The 22,980-nt window shown below is 58.7% G+C and overlaps 1 protein-coding gene across 4 annotated transcripts; it reads right to left on the bottom strand.

Moving 5' to 3' along the window:
* Positions 1–1,023: 1,023 nt before the first annotated feature.
* Positions 1,024–17,296, bottom strand: CEP131 (centrosomal protein 131). Of its 4 annotated transcripts, none has more exons than XM_005221041.5 (26): positions 16,935–17,296; positions 14,438–14,626; positions 13,575–13,684; positions 13,010–13,124; positions 12,584–12,711; positions 12,248–12,364; positions 11,617–11,772; positions 10,252–10,369; positions 9,782–9,898; positions 9,431–9,581; positions 8,817–8,911; positions 8,187–8,369; positions 7,644–7,820; positions 7,440–7,565; positions 7,205–7,330; positions 6,035–6,151; positions 5,505–5,607; positions 4,602–4,803; positions 4,151–4,258; positions 3,946–4,063; positions 3,571–3,645; positions 2,572–2,714; positions 2,315–2,492; positions 2,031–2,227; positions 1,255–1,315; positions 1,024–1,176 (listed from the first exon to the last, which is right to left on the bottom strand). In XM_005221041.5, the coding sequence occupies exons 1-26, from the start codon at positions 16,980–16,982 to the stop codon at positions 1,102–1,104; spliced, it is 3,333 nt and encodes a 1,110-aa protein (XP_005221098.2). In that variant the 5' UTR covers positions 16,983–17,296; the 3' UTR covers positions 1,024–1,101. The 4 variants fall into 4 exon arrangements, with proteins under 4 accessions (XP_005221098.2, XP_010814768.2, XP_010814769.2 ...); XM_010816466.4 differs by having other exon boundaries at positions 17,065–17,296; XM_010816467.4 differs by lacking the exon at positions 9,782–9,898.
* Between the last annotated feature and the right edge of the window lie 5,684 nt (positions 17,297–22,980).

The raw sequence follows: 22,980 nt of genomic DNA, 5'->3' as shown, positions 1-22,980 counted from the left end.
CCGGCCTGGAGACCAGCAAGCAGCCAGCTCCCTCTGCCTGTGTGGCCGCTTGTTGGGGAGGGGCAGGCCCAGCATCTGAAGCCAGGAAGGGCCGGGCCCGGGGCGGCCCTGCTCTTTCACTGCTGCATCTGGCTCCAGCCCCAGGTTCTGCGAGCAATCAGCTCTGGCACGAAGGAAGGAAGCAGCCGTCCTGTGCAGATGAGGAAACTGGGGCCCCGACACCCCAAGGCAGGGACAGGGGTGCCAGGAGGGCCTCGGGTCAGCGCTCCTGTGAGCTCCTTCAGGCCTGTGGAGAGTCTGGCTCTGCCCTTGTGGCTGTCAAGACTGAGAGTGACTGCTGCCGGGACCCATGCCAGTGAGAGCCCAACCCCCAGGACCTTCTGAGAGTGCAGGAGGGGCACCACCTCCACCAGGGCCAGCCCCTGCAACCCCACAAGTGCCAGCTCTCCCCAGTGGCCTGGCCTAGCACCCTCGGCCAGGGTAGTTGCAGTGGCAGAGTGCCTGGCAGGGGGGAGGGGGAGGTGAGTCCCCAGAGGAGCCTCCCCTTTGCTGCCCTCTAGCTCCCTTGCCCAGCCCTTCCAGGATAGGTCTCTACCCTTCTCAGGGCAAGGCTGGTTCAGGGCTCCAGGCTGTCACACCTCCAGGTAGTGTCCTGACTGGGGGAAGGAAGGACAGGGCCTCAGGGAGGCTGGCTGGTTTTCTAGCCATGAAAGCAAGAACAGCAGCCTGTGCAAGGGTTGGGGAGGAGGCTCAGAGTGCCTTCCCTGTGGGTGGGGGGGGTTCAGCAAGGGGGCACAAGTGTCACAGGGCTCGTCCAGGTCCAGGCCGGAACAGAGGGCCATTCCCTCTGCTTGGGGTCTAGGGCCCAAGCTGGGGAACTGCAGGGCCAGGCAGGAAACGTCGGGGTGGGGGCACAGATTGAGAGCAAAGCTGGGCTGGGTACCCCACACCTGGCCTCGAGGAGCCTCCATCCCCACCACCCCAGGCCCCAGACCAGGAGAGACGAGTCAGGGTCACGCAAAGTATTAAAAGACACCTCTTTACTGTTACCACGCAGCCTCAGTGTCCCGCAGGGTAGCCGCAGCCTGTGGCAGCTGGTGGTCACTTGGCGCTCGGAAATGGCCGCCTGCACTGCTCCAGCAGCTCCTCCAGGTGTTCAGCCCGCTTCATCGCAGCCTACAACACCCGGTGCACCCTGGTCAGGCCAGGGCCACCCCACCCCACCCCTCAGGCAGGCCAGCAGTGGGCACCCACCTGGTGCTGCTTCCGGAGGCTGCTCACAGCCTCCTCCTTCTTTGCCAGGGCCATCTTCACCCTGCGGGGGAGTGCACGGGGTGCTTCAGTGCAGTGGCCGAGCCAGACCCCCAGGCCAGCCTGTAGCTGAGCGCGCCAGGGTGGGTGGTGGGAGATCTCCACCCCCGCCCCACTCCCACCAAAGAGCAGGAGGAGCTATTGTCCGGCCCAGCCCATCCCAGTCCTGCTGACTGGGCACTGCGCGGCCTGGAGGAGCTGACAACAGGATCTGTGACCCCACAGCTGACCCCATGTGAAGCCACGCCCTTTGGGAAGGGCTCCCTGCTGAGAGGAGGCCAGGAAGCCTCCACCATATGCCTGCCTCAAAGAGCACCCACGGAGCAGGGGTGAGAGGCCAGAGACCTGGGAAGGACTAAGGGATAGCTGGTGGGGAGGGGAGGAGGGGTCAGCCTATTTGCACAGCACCCACTCCACCCGGTCCCAAGGGGCCAAGGGCCAGGGAGCTCCTCTCTGGACACCCACAGGTGGGGCACCTGCCCTGGTTTGGGATGGCTGGCTTCCTCCCAGGCCCTGGGGCCAGCATCACACAGAGAGGACAACCGAGCCTCAAGCAGGGAGCCCCTGGCTGCGGCTGATGGACGCATTCCGCATCAGCGGGAAGGAGGGAGCGCAGCCGTTCACCGTCCTTGGCCCAGCATCCTCTTTGGAGCCACAGGGTCCTGTCTGCCTTCCCCAGCCCTGTGCTCCCCAGGACCCCTGTCAACCCAGGAGCCCACCTCCCATGAACCTCCTCCAGCTCCGCTTGCTTCTCCCGTGTGAGCTGCTCCAGCTCCAGCCGCTGGCGGGCCCGCAGCTCAGCCAGCTCCGCCTTGGTCTGCCGGTTCTCCTCCTCAGATGTCGCCAGCCGGTCGGCAAACTCCTGGCGAAGGACCTGGGCAAGGCTGCTGCGCTCGCCAGTCAGCTGCTCATTCACCTGAGGGACATGGGGGACGACAGGGACAGTGTGAGTGGATGGCGGGGGCTGGGGGCCAGGGCTCAGGTGCCTGATCCACCTGCTCACCGCCTTCACGTCTGCCAGCTCCTTTTCCTTCTGTCGCACCAGGCCCTGCAGACGCACATTCTCCCCTTCGGCCTCCCCGAGGCGCCCCTTCAGTTCTGCACACCGCTCCTGGAGCTTCCGCTCTGACTGCTCCAGCTCCGAGAGCTCCGCCTCGTACTTATCCCGGAGGCGCTTGACCCTGGTGGCAGGAGAAGCTGGGTCAGGGGCAGCCCTGTGGCCCATCTCTGGGCCTTGCTCTGGGCTTCTTAGGGCCTCACCGGTTCTCCGCAGCCCGTTCGCTCTCCTCCCTGGCCTGTGTCATGTCAGCCTCCAGCCGGTGGATAACCAGCTCAATCTCCTTGTCCCGGCCTTTCCGGATCTCCTCCTTTAGCTCCCGTTCTCGGTTCAGCAACCATGCTTCCTGCAGGGGAGGCACATGGGGGCTGGGGGAGCTGGCTGAGGGTGGTGGAGGATGCTGAGGACCTCACCTGTCCTCAGGGGTGAGGGCCATGCCCTGTCATCAGGACCCAGCATGGGACCCAGCAGGGGCCTGAGTGGGAACTGTCAGCACAGCCTAGTTCTTCTCCCACTCAGAGACCGTGTCTTCTGCCAAACTGATCCTGATAAAAGAAGGGACCTCATCTGGCTGCTGAGGGCAGGGTGGGGCACCCACACGGCCGGGGGCCCCCACCCAGGAATGAGAGCATCAGTGGGGCAGCCTTTTGGAAGGCAACCTGCAAATCCCATCTAGCTGAACACACCACGCCCTCTGACTCAGCCAAGTCTGGGAACGTATCCCACAGATACGAGGACCCCTCCATGAGTGGCTGTGGGAAGGGGACAGGGTGGCCACTGGGCCACACTCAGGCTTTGTCCCCTAGTTGATGGCTCGTGTGGCCCCTGTGTGCCTCTCCACCACCACCTCCTTTCAGGACAGGAGAGCGTGGTGCCACAGCCTATCTGGACATTGGCATGAGAGAATAAGGGGAGCCCTGCTCTCAAGTGGGCCCCTCACACTGGTTGTGGGTCAGCCTGTCAACTTTCAGAACATCCACCACCATCCTCTGGGGTCCACTCCAGCCCCCCAGTCTCTCCCATGCCCAGCTAGAAGTTCACTCAACTATGGCCAGAATCACACCGCCAACCCCAGGCAGCCAGAACCCATACCCGCCCAAGGGGAGGCCACCGATGTAGGGCCTACAGGCCTGCTTTGAGTCTGGGCAGGAGGGGAGAGGGAAGAAAGCCCCCACCCCGTCCCAGCCTCACCCGCCTCCCACCTCTTTCTTGGCGGAGTTGGCTTCCCACATCTGTCTCTCCACCTCCAGCTGGTCCTTCAGGGCCTTCAGTTCCATCTGGGGGCAGGCGACAGTGTGACAGCAGCCTTGCCTGGCCGCTCCCCACCCAGAGCTGGGTCTGTCAGGGCCTGCATGGGCCTGAGGTCAAGCTGAGGGTTTGTGGGGAGCTGGCTGGGGAGATTCCTAGTGTGAAACCAGGTTCGGCACAGTGCTTCAAGCAGCTGCTACCCTGTGGCAGGTGGGACGCTGGTCCTGGCGGTTGCCCTCCTCCACCCCTGGTGGGTGCTTTCCTGCTAGGCAGGCCCAGAGGGAAGCGGAGGGGCTGGGGGCGGGGCCTGGGCCGGGGGCGGGGCTGACCTGGTGCCTGCGCTCCTGCTCCTCTTTCCCCTTCTCAAACTCGGCCCTCAGGGCCCGGCCCCCCGCCGAGCTGCTCTCCTCTAGCTGCCGCCTCAGCTCATCCAGCTCTGCCCGCTGCCTGCAGGTGAGCAGGGGTCAGTCCTGGGAGGCTAGATGAGGCTGGGCAGGGCAGGGATGGGCAGGGCTAGGCCCCGCCCCGCAGTACCTGGCGGCCTGCTGGCCAAGCCGCTCCTTCTCCTCCGCAACCTCGTTGTAGAGCCGCCGCCGCTGCTGCTGCAGGGCCCGCTGCTCCTGCTCCAGGTGCTGCTCGAAACTGTGGACACAGGACTCATTGGCAGGGGTGGGGGGTGGGGCAGACACAGGAGCACCTCACACCACAGGGGCCCAGGGCAGGCGCAGCCAGGACAAGCTCAGAACCCAGCAGTGGTCCCCGCGCTGTACATCCCAGCCGCCCCCCAGAGCGCATCCTAGGAACTGAACTGCCCAGTACAGTTACAGCTGTCCTGCCCCTCGGTGTCCTGCACTAACCGCCCCGCCCCCCGCCCCAGATTTCTCTGACCCTGGAGGGAGGCTGCCAGGGAGCAGGTACTGTTCACTCTGGGAGTCTGTGCACACACCAGGCCTCGCTCCCCCACCAGTGTCCCCGGGACCCCCACCGCTGCTGGGCTCGCTCCCACTCCTGCCGGCCCAGCGCCTCCTTCTCCCGCTCCAGGTGCTCGCGGAGCTCCTCCGCCTGCCGGCCGTAGTGCTGCGCCGCGCGCTCCTCTGCCTGCAGCAGCTCTGTCGCATGCAGACCCTTGAGCTTCTTTACCTCCTGCTTGTGCTTTGCGATCAGCTTCTGGATCTCAGGCTCCAGGCCTGCGGGTTGGGGGGAGTACTATGCTGCGGGACCTCTGTCCACCACTGCACTGCAGGGGCCCTGCCCCGCGCCCACCTGAACTGTGTGGGACCACTGACCTCTGCCCACTGGGACACCAGGGCTGCGGACCAGCCAGGAGACCCCCTCCAGGGGCTCCAGCCTGAAGCACAGCTGAGCCCACCAGTGCCCACAGCGCCACTCCCCGCCCACTGCACTGAGGCTCCCCCCTTGGTGCTCTGGCCTGCAGAGTCTCCCTGGAAGAAGGGGTCACTGCAGAGGAGGGTGTCCTGGGCAGGAGGGCCAGGGGTGGGCAGGCACAGTTGGGGCTGTCCCACCAGTCCTTAGAGGGTTCTATGAGTGGGAGACGAGCAGCCATCCTCCCCCAACCAAGACCACTCCCCCCACCCCACCCCACCCCACTCACTCCCCTGGAAGCTGGAGGAGGCAAGAAGACCCATCAAAGGGAGCCTAGGCCCCCACCCTGGACGGGGCCCTGTGTCAGGACGCTGGTCTGTGGCCAAGCTCGTGTGCCACCAGCCTCCCCTGCTCCTCCCAGCCTCGAACCAGTGAGGCCCATCCCTGGGTCTCACTGCTTCCTAGGAAGTCCCTGTGCCACACATGCGACTGGAACTACTGTCCTTACTCGAGACCCTCATGACTGTCCTGCCCACGTGGTGGCTCCCAGCATGATGGCCCCTACCTTTGACCGTGATCTCCTTGATCTTCCGGGTTTTCTCATTGATCCACTTCTCTCTGCGGACTTTTTCCGTGGCGCTCATGAGTTCTTTGAGTTTCTTAATCTCCTATCAACAAGGAAACAGGAGTCAACAGAGGACCTGTAGAAAGCAGGAGGATGCAAAGACACCCTGTTCCTGGCTGCCCATGGGTTTCAGGAGGCAGCCTTTCAACAGTGACCCTGGACAAACCAGGATGCACCAGGGACCGCGGTCCTTGTCTGATGAAAGCTGGGAGGAGTTAGCGGGGTCCCTCTGACCAAAGACCAGTGCTGTGGTAGGTCCCCGGTCACCTCCTCTGAACTACACCTCCTTACCTGTGACACAGGAGCAGTCTCCAAAGTCCCTCAGCCCCCACCCCAGGGTCAGCCACTTGCCAAGCTTTGGGAAAGCAGCTCGGAGGCCAAGGAATGAGGTGCCGGGGGCTGCCTGTCCTGGGGTCCCTCCCACAGGGCCTCCAGGCCTGGGCCAGGTGGTGGGAGGGCAAAGGGCTCACCAGCTCATGCTGCTCCTGCAGCTGGGCCTCCCTGTCCTTGCGCCTCTGGTCCCCCAGCTTCAGCTCAGCCACCAGGGCCTCGCACTTCTCGCCCAGAGCCTTCTTGTCTTCGATCAGCTGCAACCAGGGGTGGAGGTGAGGCTGCTGCCCTGTGAGGCCAGGAGGCCCAGCCTCCCCTCACCCAGGAGGCCCGCACACCAAATCCTGAGCCTTGCTTTGCCCCCTGGTCTGAGGGAGGACCCTGAGTCTGGGGAGCACACACGTGGACAAGGGCGACAGCTGCCCAAGCCTCGATCCCTCTGGGACCTGGCTGGTGTCAGCAGCGCTCGGACAGTGCCAGTGCCTTGGCTACAAGGCCCCGACTGTGGCCACACCAGGAGCTTCCTGGAACGGGGGTCATTCTGTCAACCCCGTCACCCGGCCTGTGGAGAAGGGCCTGCCCACTGCCTGCCAAGGTGTCTCCACAAAGCCCCCAGGACAGCACCCAGCCTCGTGGAGGACTCCAGGCAGACCCCTCATTTGCAGACACCTATGGCCGCCAAGCAGAGTGTAGCTAATGGTCACCGGAGGCCACTTGGTTCCTCTGGGCTCTGTTCTCTCTCCACAGACCCCTCACACAGAGTTTTCCTCAGAAAAGGACCCAACGGGAGCTCAGCTGAGCACAGGGTGGGCGCGAAGCTTCCACCACCCTGTCAGGAGAGCTCTGGCTGCCCCGCCAGCCCCCGCAGACCAGGGGTGGCCTCCCCAGGAGAGTCCACGTGCACAGGAAAGTTCAGAGTCTGTCCTGCTGGGTGTGTCCCCAGGCCCCCAGAGGACCAACTGGTCCTGACTGACCCCGCAGGGCTGGACCCCACCTTGGACATTCTCTGCCCACCTGCTCCTGCTGCCTGCCCACCATGCTGGGTCGAGGACCATGGCCATGGGTCGGGGGAGGGTTATGGCCGTGGGGAGCATCATGGCAGGGGGGGCGGGGGGGCAGCACCGTGGGGCTGGTGTGTGTTGGACCAGCCCTGGTCTCCACAGAGGGAGCTGCTGTCTGTTCCTACAGAGAGAGAAGGAGGCCCACAGGGGAGGCCTATGGGTCCAGAAATTTCCACCAAGCCCAAGCTGGTCTGGAACCCAGTCCCGTCCTCCTGACCCGTGCCGAGCCCCACGTCCAGGCAGCGCCACCTGGTCTATGAAGGACAGGTGCCGCCGTATGGTGGCCTCGTAGTGCTCCTTCTGCTGCCGCAGCTGCCGGCCCAGCTCCCTCTCCGTCTCTTTGACCCGCCGGAAGGTGAGGTCTCGCTGCTGTGCCTGTAGCGGGTGCGGGAGAAGAGACGGAGGCGAGGCCCTCAAGGGTCAGGCCAGGGGCTTGCTCCGGCTGGGGCCCTGGGGACAGATGCAGTGCTGATGGGGACGTTACCAGCGCCCTCTGCAGCAGCACCATCGCCTGCTTCTTCTCCTCCACCTCCAGCTGCAGTCGCATCACTGATGTGCTGACCTCGGACGTAGGCTCCAGGCGCCCCAGCCCCTCCTCCGGCATGGGCCCCTGCAAACGTGGCTGTGTCAGGCAGGCCATGGTCACCCGCTAATGACCTGCTGTCCCCCCTGGAGACCCCTTCCACACCTGAGGAGCTGAGGCCGGCCGGCCCTGCCCAGACTTCTCCATCTCGTCCAGGAAGTTCATGATGCTCTGCAGCTTGGCCTCTGAAAGCAGGGTCCCATCCTCAGGGGGGCCAGCGGCTGCACTCAGCTTCCCAAATTTCTCCAGGTTGTCCGCTGTCAGGGAGCTGGCATCGTCCTCCTGTGTAGGAGGGGTGCAGGGTTAGGGGCCATTTGGACAGTTGAGGACTCTGGGTCAGCCTTCCAGAAGCTGCTCAGGGTCCCCTGGGGTAGAGGAAGGCCTGGTCTGGAGGGAGGGCCTCTCAAGCTCCCCAGACCCTGGCAGGGGGTACCACTGGCAGAGAGGCAGTACCCACCCCACCTCCACTCCTGGGTTCTTCTGAGGGTCCTAACCCTTAGTGAGCCGTGGGATAACTGGGGAGATTCAATCAGGTCCCATCTGGCCCTCGTTAGGGTCCTTACTAGAGCAGAGAGGAGGCTGGTGGACTGCCCCGGCCCCCAAAGCACCCCTGGGACCTGAATGGGCAGTGCCAGGGCCCGTGGTCACCTCGTCGGTCCAGGCATATTTGTCCTTGTGGTAGGCCCGGGGGCAGGGCAGCGGTTCAGGTTCCTGCTCCAGCAGCTTCAGCGTGTCCAGCAGCTCGTCCAGGGTTGCCTTTGACTTAGCCCTGCTCCCAGCTCGGCCCATGCCCTCCAGGCCCTCACCAGGCACGTCCTGGAGGCTGGCATCCTGCAGTAGATGGGCCGTTAGAGGCAGAGACCACCAGAGAACAGAAGGGTGAAGCTTTCTCCACATGAGCACGTGCCTGCCCAGCCACGTGGACTAAACTCGACCCGCCCCGCCCCACCTCCAGGAAAACAAAAAGGGTGGCTTGGTGGGAGGGGTCTCCAGAGGCTGGAGGCTTTGGCGAATGCCTAACCTGAGCTTCCAGCTCTTTTCTATTGGCCTGTAGTGGTGCCACCCCAGCATCCATGAATACCCAGAGAGATTCCAGAGCAACCATTGAGACCCCAGCCTTCTGCTGGATTGACAAGACCCATCCTGGGTTGCCTTTCCTGGTGTGAGTGACCCCACAGCCAGGGAGGGGCAGCGAAGGGGTAGGTGCCAACCACCCCGGCACCGATGCACCCCAGAGCCGAAGGCAGGCAGGCAGGGTTGGAAAGGCTGTGCTGAGACCTGAGGCTTGTCCTCTGAGAGCTGCCGGGGCTCTGGGGACGAGCCGAGGGCAGGCTGGCCGGCGTCCTCCGAGCCTGCGGTGTGGAAGCTGGCCCCTGCACAACAGAACACAGTGTCAGCCCACCAGGGGGCTGCAGACATGGAGGAGCCCTTGGGAAGAAGCCAGGCACAGGGGAGGCAGGCCTGGGACCGCACACACCACGGTGGACCTCATGGAGCAGTGGGGACACTGGGGAGCCCTGACCTTCTGGAGTGAGAGGTCACAGAGTTGGTGCAGCTGCTCTGAAAGGACCCTGTGTCCAGGTCCAGAGTAACTGGGACAGGAGTGGAGGAGCAGGGCCTGGTGTCTGCTGAGAGCAGACTCATTCATGAGTGGAAGCTGCCAATGGGGCAGTGGCATAGGGCACCAGGAGACATTGGCAAAGGCTGTACCTTCTTAGCCAGGAGCCTCCCTGAGGGAGAGGGATGGGGAAGGATGGGGAGGTCTGGGCAGGAGGCATCTGCTTTTAGGGATAACTCCAGGGGAAGTCACCATATCGGGGTGACCACACACAGAGCCGGAGGCAGTGGTGGGTGGGTGGCAGGGCAGCCTCTGGGCTCTCAGCCCTGCTCACCAGTGTTATTGGCCTTGCGGGTCTGCTGAGTGGTGCTCCCCGGCCTCATGGCTGGCTCCTGGGTGGGCTGGGGCTTCTCCGTCTCCCCCATCCCCTTCAGCAGCCCAAGGTCAGCATTGCCTGATTTCTGGGCTCGCTTCTGCTGCAGTTCCTGTCGTGGGGAGCCCTTGTGAGCAGCTGGGGCCAGGGGAGAGGGCCGGCCCTCATCCTCCTCGAATCACACTGCCCAAGGCCCCGTGCCCAGGGTCTGGGGGAAGGGGGCAGCAGGGTCCCCAGGAGCACAAGTGGTCTTGGCACAGAGGGTCCTCCCTCAGTGCCAGGCTCCCCACGTGGCTCAGGCCACCCCCTCACTTGGATGGCTGCCCTCCGGGCCTGGCGCGCCTTCTCCTCCCTGGCCTTCCTCCTAGCTGCCTCTCTCTGTTGGTGTTGGTCCAGGAGGGACCCCTCTCCCAGCCGCTGCCGCTGCCCCTGCAGAAGCCAAGCCACAGTGGGTTTGACTGGAGAGATGGGGTGGCCCCATCCTGCCATTTCCCTGCCCCACAGAGGACAAGCCCCCCTCTCTCAGGTGGTCAGCGGCTCCTGCAGATGGGAAATGGCTTTGCCTCCCAGCTAGAAACCCACCCCACGTTTCAGCAGGGGTGACCCGGCACCCAGGTCCTGTGACCGAGCAATTCGGGAGGGAGGAAGCTGACCCCCTAGATGAAGTGGACTCATGGGGCAATTCTAGGTTCAAGCCCACTGGTCGAAACCCTGCCGTACACAGCAGGACCCCTGGGATTCACGCCCACCCCTCAGAGTGTGGCTCACACACCCACACTGACCTCTCGCTTGGATGCCAGCAGGCGCTCCAGGCGGGCAGCTCCGGCTCGGCGCCGCTGCACCTGGTGTCGGTACCAACGCTGGATGGTGACAGCAGCCTGGTTCACCTGGTGGATGAACCTGCCAGAGAGCGGGGTCAGGATGGAGGCGGCTGAGTCACAGCCTCCCTCCCTGGGTCTCCAGGAGGCCCAGCGGGCAGAGAAGCGGCGGTGCACGCGGCCCTTCTTCAAGTGCCAGCGTTCCCCGGGGAAATGGAAAAGCTCATCCCCACAGACTATTCATGATCAATAGAAACTGAAAGGAACCCAGAGGCCCACCACCACCTGTGGGCGAACGCTGTGTGCTCCTGATGATGACACTGCTCAGAGACAAAGAGTAACAAGTCAGAGGCCCTGCAGGCTGAGCACGGGGGCCACAGGCTGGGGCTCCAGGCATGGCCCACCGGGGAAAGCAAACTAGAGGGGACAGGCTGGTGTGGCCAGGATCTTGGCCAGGAGGGGCTGGGGGAGGGTGCGTGAGGGGATCCTGGGGTAGGGGGTGATGTTGTTCCGACTACACACGCGTTGAGTTCATAAACTTGCGCCCTAAGAGGGGCACCCTGTTGCGTGTACATTTTACTCAGTAAAGCAGGTTAAACCCAAAGCCTTCATCTGGGCTCTCGGGACCCCTTGTCAATTCACTTGGCAGAGGCGCTAATGGACCATACAGGATGTGAGCGGTCACCGGCCGTGGGACATGCACCCAGAGGGGTGTCCCAGTGGGGACACCCGGGCCTTGCCCAGCTCCTCCCGCTCACCCATTTCCAGGGCCTGGTTCTGAGCTCTGTTGGGACAGCCGTGATGACTGCTCAGCCAGGTGAGGCTCTCAGAGCCCAGGCTCTGACCAAGCATGTCACAGACCTGCAGCCACAGCAGAAGATCCCACTGCGCCCACATCCCGCCCTCTCCAGGGGCCAGATTTCAGGGGCAGCGCCATCAGTGTTCTGACCTTTGCAGTTTTTTATCTTCCTTCTGTTTAATGTTTTTTTACTTGGCAGTTTACTGAAGTGATTACATACTTATAAAACTTACCCATTTGGAATATACCATTCAATGATTTTTAGTAAATTTAGAGAGCTCTATGACCACTGTCATGATCCAGTTCTAGAATGTTTCCACTGATCCTAAAAGACCCCCTCTGCGCTCCTCTGGCCCCAGCCAGCCAGTGCTCTACTTTCTGATTCTGCAGATCTGCTTTTGTTGATGCTTTGTATGAAGAGAACTGTACAACGTGTGGTCTTTTCAGCCTGCGTCATCTTAAAACAATTCTTGAGTGGACATTTCTCTCCCTGGCACCTCAGGCCTCCTCCCAGCCCCAGGGGTGGTCACCTCTCAGCCTCCTCCTCGGTCACCTCCTTCCGTCTGAGCAGGCCGGTGGTACCCCCCGAGTTATTCTGGACCACGTGGTTGCTGCGGGCCACATTCTTCTGAGGCTTCCCGAGGCTGCTGCCCTCGCCCTCATCCGTGGCTGCCTTGATGATGTTGCTGACCGGGAGGAGGGAGAAAGATTCACGGCCGCCTAACATGGCCCCCTCTCCCGGCTCCCAGGGGACGGCTCTGTCTGTGGCTCGGGGAGCCGCCGTAGCCTAGTCCCAGGGCCTGAGGACCCCAGGAGCAGGTGAGGTCCTGTTCTGACATGCTGGTCATCCTCAGGGTCACCTACTCCCCCACCAGGGCCCATCTGGTGGCACCCAGGGTTAAAGGGCTCCACACTTAAAACAGCAGGATCCCAGAGCCGGATGGTGACTCGACACCCATAGGCCGTCCCTGACCTGAGCATGCTATGCACTGGACATGAGGGTGAGGGACCGGCGGTGGGGCTGCTCTGCTCAGCCTGCTCAAGGTCCCCCTTGGCTTTGGTCTCAGATGGGGACAGGGGACGTGGGGGGCAGCTGTGGTTTGCTCAGTGGAACCCCAGATCAAGATGAGCCTGGGCTTGCCTGTGCAGCCAGGGCCTTACTTGAGGGAGGGAGCCGTGCGGTTGGAGCTCTTGGGGGGCGGCGGCACCCTTTCTGAGGGGGTGTAGTGGTTGTGCACCATTGTGGTGACGCAGTTGCCCACGGCACCCTTGTTGCTCCTGCCGGGAGAGACGGGGGTGGGGGTGGCTTCAGGCTCGGAAAGGACCCCCGATTCACGCAGGTGGTGCCAGGGCTCACTGTGGCACTGTCCCAGTGTCCCTGCCGGGCCCCTCCACGGCCACCATGCCCAAAGGTGGGGCCCTTCTCAGGACCCAGGGAAGCTCCATCAGGCTGTTCGGCCAAGTGGAACCCAGGGTGTGAGGGTGCAGCCAATGTACCTGTTGTTGGCGGTGAAGTTGGGGGCCAGGGGCACCGTGCACTCTCTTCTCCTCGGGCCCACTGGCACGTCGAGGGCTCCAGGACTCTGGGCATCGGATGGCAAGGTAAAGGCCCTGGGCCGGTCATCCTGTCAGTGCACACAGGCAACAGTCCATCACCCCGCTGCACGCACCTCTGACGCGGGGCCCCTGCCCTGCCCCCACCGCCTCACCCACACATGGGGAGCTGTGAGAGGACCCAGAGGCTGGGACGGTCTTTGCTCCTCCTCACACTGACCACTGTGGTCAAAGCTGGCTAACTAACACTGATGCCCCCTGCCCCCCACCAGCCCGTCCTGCAGGGCAGTGAGAACAAAGTCAGAACCAGGCGTCAGCCCCAATGAAACAGCCTGACGGCCTGTCGACTCAGCTCAGCTGCAGCCTCACCAGCACATTCCACGTGGCTCCCTTCTCACTGGAGGCTTTGCTCAGACTGGCTGGCCTTTTTCTCCCACTGGGGCTGCCCTCGAAGAGAGTCAGGAAGTCTGGGGGCTCTGCCGGCCTGAGTCACAGAGAGGATGGCAAGCAAGGTCAGTCACAGGGCCTGGGGAGCCCGGCTCCAGGAATCCAGATGGGAACTCATCTTACAAGGGGACAGGAGGGGCCAGGTCACTGATGGGATCTCCTACTCCCAAGCTTGTGGCATGAAATATCACTTCTCAGCCCCGCTCTGACAACCACTCCTGGAAGAGACGCTCGCACCCTGTCCTGTGGCCACCATGACAGCCCCAGGGAAAGCTCAACAAAGACAAGGGAGAGGAGCAGGTGGGTGGTGGCGGGGGCAGCCTTGAGATTCACATCTCTGCGCAGGAAATGACAGGCCAAGACTCATCCTGCCTGCCTTGCCCCGTGCTGGGCCCCTGTCCAGCCAGCGCTCACGCCGGTGAGGCTGGGAGAAGGACCAACTGAAACAGGAGAGCAGGACGGGAGTACCTGGGGGGTCAGAGGTTACCTGAGGGGGCTGGGCCATGCCTGGTTGGCTTGTGGCTGGTTGACCTGCGTGGCGCTGTTAGATCTGCGAAGGTTGTTAATGGCCCGAGAGCCTCCGGGCCCTGGGTTCTCCTGCAAAAAGGAGGGAAGCAACTGACCGTGTGGCTGAGGTTTCAGACCTTGTGAGTCCACTCAGGGCCAGGCCAGGCTTGGACCCAGATTGAGTGAGAGGCTCTCCTGGGTCACATGTAGACAGGTAAGCAGGGGGAACAGGTGACAGGTGGGAGGGGGAACACCGTGGGGGCCCTGGGTTTGTCCAGCTGAGGCGGGGCAGGTCCCCGGCCTCTCATGTGAAACGGGAGCGCCTCACCCCTGGCAGGTGGAAGGTCCAAGGGGAGGCATGTGACGCCTGCCCAGGCACCGCAGCAAAGGCTGCCCTCCTCCTCATCACCTTCTCACCAATGAGCCTGGCCGTCCACTCCCCATGGCAGCTCTCGTCCCAGAGTTCCTGCTGCCATCCGGCTACCCACCTGCCACCGACTGCCTGCCCTGCACGGTATGTCCAAGGCCACCAGGAGCTCCTCCTTTCCCACACATCAACCTCACAGAGGAATCACACACTGGAACAGGAGGGATGGAGGACTTGGTGCTGGCAGGATCTAGGCTCTATGTGGGGCCAGGTGACCCTAGCAGCGACCTCTTGGTGAGTCAGCTCCCTAGTCTATGAGCCAGAGTCCTTCCTGCCCCCGGATAGCCCCAGGGATAATGGGATAATGGACATGAAGGTGCCTGCTGAGGTGTGCAGCTTACCCAGGAGTCAGACGCCACCCCAAGACAGGGGGCCCTGAATAGCCTCCAGACCTGATACCCAGCTCTAATACTCACCAACAGCTTCCTCCTTGGCTCATTGCCCGTGACCACGGAGATGGAGCGGGTGATGGGCTTGGTGGCGGAAGCACTATTGGGGCGCCGGTTCATGGGTGGAGGGAGGCCTGTCAGACTCAAGTCCACACCTTCCAGGCTGCCCTCGGGACCGCTGAGGGCCCTGGAGCCTTTCATGGTGGACAGGTGGCCCTGAGAAGAGAATAAGGGCGGTAAGCAGGCGTCCTCCGAGGGACCAGGTGGTGTGCACGCCCTCTCCAGCTCGGCCGCAGGGCCTAGGGCTGAGGGTCCGAGTCTGCACACCGCTCAGCTCCCCAGAGGCCTGCCGTGCCCAGGACCCTTGTTGCTTGGTGGCTGTCTCCTTATCAGGAGCAGAAGCAAGTGGCAGAGCAGGACACTGAGCATTAACAGCAAAAGGAGGTTTCCTGGGGTCAAGATGACCCTCCCTGGAAGGGCACTGCAGGGGGTGATCCTGGGCTGCTGAAAGTCATAGGTATGAGCCCTCATCCCACGACAGGTACTCTACCTGCCTGGGCCCCGTATTCCTCATCTATAAAATGGGCCTTCAAAAGTGCCTCCTCACAGGGTATCATGAGGTTCAGACAAGGTGGCCTTGAGGCTGGCCTGTGGTGAGCACCCCACGGGCGATATTCAAACTGGGATTTGTTAAAGCCCCTAAACTTATCTGGCCATGGAACTCTCCCTCTGTCTCCTTAGAACCATCCAGAATACCCACGAGCTCCTGGGAGGCAGCATCTACTCTTGTGTTGAGGTTCCCCTCCTTCCCTCCTAGGGTGGCACTTTCACTGTACATTGCTGGCCCTTCCCATCCGACTGCTCAGCCCTGGGCCTCTTCCCTCTATCCTAGGGGACAGCCTCTGGCCTCCTGGCGTCAAACACCATCTCTGCATGGCCGGTTCCCACAGGCATACCTCTCACCACCCCCTTATCCCCTAGTTCCCAGCTTAGCTGACCATGGAGTACATGGCACCTCAGACCCAAACAGACTCCTGACTGCCACCTCCAGCTGCCCCTCCCCAGTGGGTGTTTTCTGAAACTGGCTCAGACCAAAGATTCAAGTCTCATCCTGACCTCTTCCGCCTCTCACCTCCGCCCCCACCCCCTCAGGCACCTAGCCGGTGCCCCTTTCCCGTCAGTCCCTTCCCTCCACAACCCCCGCCTGAGCCCCCATCTCCTCAGACTGAAAAACTACGGCAACCCCTCCTCTGGCCCTGCCTGACCAGCCTAGCCTCTCCCCACAAGGCATCCTTAGCTGATCTTTCTGAACCGGGTCTCAGATCAGGGCGGGAGGACACTCAGGCAGGAGGAATAAAGTCACCAGACCTGGACTGAGAACAACGCCTCTAAGACCTGACCCTGTCTCTGTGACCTCCTCACTGCCTCCCTTTCCCTCCTTCGATCTGCTTGAGACCCTTCCCTGGGATGTCCTGAGGCGCCCCTGCCCCCCCAACTCAGAGGACTGCCTGTCCCTGTCACTCCTCACTCCATCATCCTGCTTCCCTTGTCTCCCTTGGCCACCTGCCCACACAGGTTGGTCTGTGCGCTGCCGGACGCCCTCGTAAGAATGGAAGGTCCACGAGAGTGGGGACCCTGCAACCCCAGAATCTGGCATGTGGCACGTGCTCAGGTAACCAGAGGGGATGAGCTGGCACCAGGAGGGACCAGAAAGGAATGAGCATGGCCCTCCATGGCATAGAGGACTCTGGTGGGCCAGCGGGCACACACCATCGTCACCCAGGTTCAGCACTGCAGCCTCCTTCAGCCCCAACACCCACAGCAGAGGCTTTGGCCCCTACTCTCCAGAGTGAAGGCAGAGGCTGTCCCTGCCACTCACTAGGCCAGTGTCCTTGGGTATGTGTTTCCGGTAGTGTGAGTGAAATTTAACACCCTCCTCTCTTCCAGGCACCAGCCACACCCAGCCTAACTGGGCCCACTCGAGGGGCTGGCACCCTTGAGCAGCAAGGAGTGTGGGGGGCTCTGGGATGGTAAACAAAACCTCTCCATGGAACCCTCCAGACTAGACCTCATCTTGCATACAGAGGTGTCCCTCCCAGGATCTGAAGGTGGTGTCCAGAGCCTCCACCTGGACCTCTCAGGATGAGCTGTCCCAGAACCCCAGGAAGCTTCCCTGCAGGCAGCTCCCCATGTCCCTGGGGTTTGGCTCAAGGCAGGGAGATCATCCTCCCAGGAAAGCGGTAGGAGCTCACGGGCCCTGGGGCATGAGCCCCTCCTCACCTGTGTGGGGGCGCTGAGGGGCTCTTACCTGCATCTTCCCCCTCGTCTGGGTACCCTAAACTGCACGAGAACCCCCCTCACCTGCATGGACCTCTTCACCTGTGTGAGTGCCAGGCCCCCTCACCTGCGCTGGCCTCCCCACCTAGGCGGGCCCAGGACCACCTCATCGGCGCGGGGACGCCCTCACTGGCACGAGCCCCCTCTCACTGGCACGAGGCCCACTCACCGGCACGTTCCACCTCACCTGCACAGCCCGGGATGCCCCTCCCTGCGAGGGCCAGGATCCCCTCATCTGCGTGGGCCAGCCCTTGTGCGCCGGTCCTGGAGATTCTTCACCTGCGGGGGCCACCCCAATTGCACAGGGACCCTCTCACCTGCGTGAGTCGGGCCTGGAACTCGGGGCCTGTAGGACCGAACGGCGAGGGATGCGCGGGGCCCTCCAAGTGGAGACACGGGGAGCCTAGGCTTCGGGCCGACGACCTCGGGACCTCGCGCCCTCGCGCCCCCAGGCCCCGGCGCTGACTACGAGGCCCGGTGACAATGAAGCGGTCGGGCGAGCAGCGGCAGCTAGCAACCAAACAGCCTAGAACCTCCTCCCCGTCCGTCACGGAGGCCCGCCTTTCCTGCCCGCGCCCCTTCTGGATTGGCTCTCCGGCCGCCCACTCCGGACGTTCCGGGAGTTCATTGGGTGGCTCGGCTGTCCTTCGAGAAGTTCAACCGTGGGAGGAGCCGCAGGGAGCTGGGGTGGTGCCTGTGGTGGCGGCGGGCTGCCGATTGGATATGGCCGCGGAAGGCGGGGCCTTGGCTGCGGTGGGGCGGGCCCTAGGCGGAGCCTCTGAGAAGGGGTGGGCGACGAGGAGAAAGGGACGGCGCGTGGGGAGGGCCGTGGAGCGCGCAGGGTAGCTCCGCGCTTCTTCTTACCGTGGGCCCAGCCAGCCTTCCGTGCTCCCACTCAGTCCCAGGCCGCGTCGTCCCCCTAGCTCCCATGCCGTCCCGCGGATCCCACGCGGTCCCTGGGCTCTCGCGCGGTACCCGAGCTCCCTCCTTGCCCAGACTCGTCTGGACACCTGGGTCCAGTTACCCTCTGAAAGCTCCGTTTTGGGGTCTGGACCCGCGAGTCCCAGGAAGGCCCGCCTGTCAATAGGGGCCCTTCCTCGGGCGACCCTGACACCTACCCTCACCCTTAATGCCAGCTCCCCTCCTTACACCCAAGACCGCGCGGTGGCGGCGTTGTCCTTTTTTTTTTTTTCTGTTCTTTTCCTGTCTTGACAATGCCATCCTCCCCCCAACCGCCTTTTTTTTTTTTTTTTTTTTTGCCTCCTTCTCCGAAGTTTTAATCCCCCACCTCCACTCCCCACCACCCGCCCTCCCACCGCCTGGAGGTTGTTTCCTATCGTTTCTCACGTCCAGACCACTGTCCCCACTGGCAGTTCAGTTCAGTTCAGTCGCTCAGTCGTGTCCGACTCTTTGCGACCCCATGAATCGCAGCACGCCAGGCCTCCCTGTCCATCACCAACTGCTGGAGTTCACTCAGACTCACGTCCATCGAGTCAGTGATGCCATCCAGCCATCTCATCCTCTGTCGTCCCCTTCTCCTCCTGCCCCCAATCCCTCCCAGCATCAGAGTCTTTTCCAATGAGTCAACTCTTAGCATGAGGTGGCCAAAGTACTGGAGTTTCAGCTTTAGCATCATTCCTTCCAAAGAAATCCCAGGGCTGATCTCCTTCAGAATGGACTGGTTGGATCTCCTTGCAGTCCAAGGGACTCTCAAGAGCCTTCTGCAACACCACAGTTCAAAAGCATCAATTCTTTGGCACTCAGCCTTCTTCACAGTCCAACTCTCACATCCATACATGACCACTGGAAAAACCATAGCCTTGACTAGACGGACCTTTGTTGGCAAAGTAATGTCTCTGCTTTTGAATATGCTATCTAGGTTGCTCATAACTTTCCTTCCAAGGAGTAAGGGTCTTTTAATTTCATGGCTGCAGTCACCATCTGCAGTGATTTTGGAGCCCCCCAAAATAAAGTCTGACACTGTTTCCACTGTTTCCCCATCTATTTCCCATGAAGTGATGGGACCAGATGCCATGATCTCCGTTTTCTGAATGTTGAGCTTTAAGCCAACTTTTTCACTTTCACTTTTATCAAGAGGCTTTTGAGTTCCTCTTCACTTTCTGCCCTAAGGGTGGTGTCATCTGCATATCTGAGGTTACTGATATTTCTCCCAGCAATCTTGATTCCAGCTTGTGTTTCTTCCAGTCCAGCGTTTCTCATGATGTACTCTGCATATAAGTTAAATAAGCAGGGTGACAATATACAGCCTTGACGTACTCCTTTTCCTATTTGGAGCCAGCCTGTCGTCCCACTGGCAGGACCTCCTCTTCGGCGTCCTGCATGTTTCCCTACCTGCATTGTGCATCCTTCCCAGTGCACAGGTGGACCTGGCACACCCAGCTCAGCGCTACCCGGTAGCTACGCTACGCCCCCCTTCTGTGATCCCTTCACCAGGAAAGCCCCCTCTCTTCCACGAAGCTTCTGGTCTCACCAACATTTTCCCCTTCAAAATAACAAATAGCACATTGCTCATTTTTGTCCCATTTTTATAAATCAAATACTCTTTATACTTCAAAAAATTCTAATTTATATCAATAAAAATCATATTTTTGGGTGTACAGCTGAGTTTTGATGACGCAGAGAGCTGTTTAGGTTTCCCTGGTGGCTCAGATGGTAAAGAATCCCCCTGCAATGCGGGAGACCTGGGTTCAATCCCAGGGAAGATCCCTGGAGGAGGAAATGGCAACTTGTATTCTTGCCTGGAGAATCCCCATGGACAGAGGAGCCTGGTCTACAGTCCATGGGGTCACTGAGTTGGAATTGACTGAGCAACTAAGCACACACACACACACAGCTGTTTTACCACCACAAACAAGGCACAGAACATTCTCTCCCCTCCCCAAACCATGGGCTGCCTTTTTGTAGCCAAATCCTCCCCACCCCTTGTCCCAGTCACCTCCAACCTGTCGTCTGTCAGTCTATCACTATGGTTTTGCCTTTTCCAGAGTCTTGGAAATGCAGTCCTGTGGTGTGTACCATTTTGAGTCTGGTTTCCTTCACTTAGTTACATGAGCCTTCCCTGTTCCTCTTTTCTTCATTGCTAACTAGTATTCCACGGTGTGGGTGAACCATCCTTTATTACACAGCAACCCAAGGACTTAAGGGTTGTTTCGGGTTTGGGGCAATTATGAATGGAACTGTTGTAAACATTCACTTTTAAACATTTGTATGAACTTAAGTTTTCATGTCACCTGGGTAAATACTTAGGAGGGACTGCTGAATTGTATGGTAGGTAGGTAGGTGTTTAACTTTCTAAGATACTGCCAAACTTTTCCCGAAGGCAATGCATCTTTTTATTAATGCTGCATTCTCACCAGCAGCCTGTGAATTCCATTTGATCCCCCTTGGCCTCACACTTGGTATTACTGGATTTTTAAATTATTTTTAATACAAATATTAATGGGTGTCAGGACTTCCCTGGTGGTCCAATGGTTAAGAATCCTCTTTGCAATGAAGGGGACACAGGTTTGATCCCTAGTCAAGGAAGATCCCACAGGCCTTGGAGCCAACTAAATCCACACACTGCATCAAAAGATCTTGACACAATGAAGAGACCGAATGCTGCAACTAAAATATTCTTAAAAAATACTAAAATAGGTGTGTAGTGGTATTCTGCATGGTCTTCAACGGCATTTCCCTAACAATGTTGAGAAACTATCTGTGTGCTTCTCTGTCCGATATCCATATACCTCCTTTGGCAAAGTGTCCGTCCACATCTTTCACCCACTTTGTACACTGGGGGTTGTTTTATCATTGAGTTTGGAGTGTTCCTTATATGTTCTTGATATAAATCCTTCCCAAGAGTTGTGATTTGCAAACATCTTCTCCAGTCTGTGGCTTGTCTTTTTGTTCTCATGTCATTCAAAGTAAAGTTCTTCAACTTTGATGATGCCTAGTTTTTTCTATTATAGTTTGTGCTTTTTCTCTCTCATAGAAGCCTAATCCAAGGACAGAACGTTTTCTGCTAGGTTTTCTTCCGGAAGTTTAACTTCTAGATAGGGTTATGGCTCACTTTAAATACTGTGTAAGATATGAGAAGGGGCCAAGGTTCATTATTTTCTTCCAGTTGTTTCAATACTATGTGTTGGAAGTCTATCCTTTCTCCACTGAATTACCTTGACACCTGTGGAAAACCACCTGCCGATAGCCGTGTGGCTCTGTTTCTGAATTGTCTATACTGGCCCACTGATCTATATCTAAACTTCCACGCACCCCAGTGCTGACTACTGCTTCTGGACAGCGTTTTCAAAGTCGGTGCTGTGAGCCCTCTGTGTGCTTTTTCAAAACCTCCTTAGCTATTCTAATTGCTGTGACTTTGGTTGTAGCTTTTAGGATCAGTTTGTTTCTATTTACCAAAAATAAAATAAAATAAAATAAAATAAAATCAAGATGGGAATTATGTTAAATCTGTAGATCAATTTGGGAAAAATTGACATCTTAACAGTAAAATCTTCCAATCTATAGTGTATCTCTCCATTTACGTAGGTCTTCGTTGATTTCTTTCATCAGTCTTTTGTGTTTTTCAGCATACACATCATATACACACACACACACACACACACACACACACACACACACACACTTAGATTTATAGCTAATCATTTCAGGTTTTGGATGCTATCATAAAGTCTATTTTTGGCCACACTGGGTCTTCGCTGCTACGTGCGGGCTCTCTCTAGTTGTGGCGGGCAGTGGGTAGTCTTCCTTGCATTCTCATGGTGGTGGCTCCGCTTGTTGTGGAGTGCAGGCTCTAGATGCATGGGCTTTAGTGGCTGTGGCATGCGGGCCCCAGAGCACGGCTCAGTAGTTGTGGCACAGGGGCTTAGTTGCTCCATGGCATGTGGAATCCTCCCCTACCAGGGACGTCCCAATAGCAGATTTTAAAATGTAAATGTCCAATCATGTATCACTCGTATATGAAAATACAATTCAGCTTTACTCAACAGCCTGTGTTCTTGCCAAACTATTAGGCATAGGATTTTTTTTGTGGAATCTATGATTCTCAACATAAATAATCATGCTTTCTGTGGTTAACAGTTTTATTTCTTCCTTTCCTTTGTATTTGTCTTTTCCCTCATTGTTTCATTGAAGCGGCTGGTGCTTCCAGGACAATGCTAAACAAAAGTGGTGAGCGTGGACATTCCCGTCTTGTTCCCAATCCTGGAGGGAAATCATTCAGCCTTTTGACATTAAGTATGGTGTTGCAAAGAGTTGGACACGACTGAACCAACTGTGTACACACACAAGTACCCAGTCCATCCCCTTTACTGGGTGAGAGAAATTCTTATATTTCTAGTTTGGTTTTTTTTTTAAATCATGAATGTTGAAATTTATCTCTTGCTTTTTTCTGTGTAAAATGATAATGTGATTTGTTCTTCTTTAGTGTGTTAATATAGTGAATTGCAGTGATTTTCAGATGTTGGACCAGCCTTCCATCCCCAGGAAAAACTCCACTTATTGTGATGTATTATTACTTTTTGTATACTGCTGGATCTGTTTTGCTAATAGTCTGTTGAGGACTTTTTTTTAATCTATGTTCATGAAAGAGATTGGTCTGTAGTTCTCCAAATCAAGTGCACATGGAACATTCACCAAGATAGACTATATCCTGGGCCACTAAACAAACTTAAGCAAAAGCCTGAAATCTTTATAATGAAAGTCTTATATGTTCTCTTACAATATAAAAATTAAAGTATTAATAAAAAACACATTTTAAAATAGTCCATCAGGACTTCCCTGGTGGTCCAGGGATTAAGACTCCGCATTTCCACTACAGGGGGCTTGGGTTTGATCCCTAGTCCAGGAGGTTTCACATTCTGCCTGGTGCTGTGCCCCCCAAAGAAGTCAGACAAAACCCAAGTCTTACGGGAATTTAGAAAATATTTTGAACTGAATAAGTACTAAAATGTTATCAAAGTTCATGGGATGTAGCTCAAAGTGTTAGAGGAAAATGTATAGCATTAAAAATGTTTCCATTAGGACTTCCCTGGTGGTACAGTGGATAAGAATCTGCCTGCCAATGCCGGGGACATGGGTGTGATCCCTGATCTGGGAAGATTCCACATGCCATGCAGCAACTAAGCCCATGAACCACAACTACTAGCCTGCACTCTAGTGCCCCCAAACCGCCACTCCTGCGCCCACAAGCTGCAGCCACCGACACCAGTGTGCCG

This window comes from Bos taurus, chromosome 19, assembly GCF_002263795.3.
Source record: "Bos taurus isolate L1 Dominette 01449 registration number 42190680 breed Hereford chromosome 19, ARS-UCD2.0, whole genome shotgun sequence".
NCBI lineage: Eukaryota > Metazoa > Chordata > Mammalia > Artiodactyla > Bovidae > Bos > Bos taurus.
This window is presented reverse-complemented; position numbering and strand designations above follow the sequence as displayed.

Excerpts from the sequence above, each read along its gene's own strand:
- CEP131 (XM_005221041.5), bottom strand. The coding sequence starts at position 16,982 with ATGAGGGGATCCTGGCCCTCGCAGGGAGGGGCATCCCGGGCTGTGCAG. Across the intron at positions 13,685-14,437 it reads AGCCAAGGAGGAAGCTGTTG|GAGAACCCAGGGCCCGGAGG; the intron begins GTGAGTATTAGA and ends TCCTTTTTGCAG. Across the intron at positions 2,715-3,570 it reads CCAACTCCGCCAAGAAAGAG|GAAGCATGGTTGCTGAACCG; the intron begins GTGGGAGGCGGG and ends CCTCCCCTGCAG.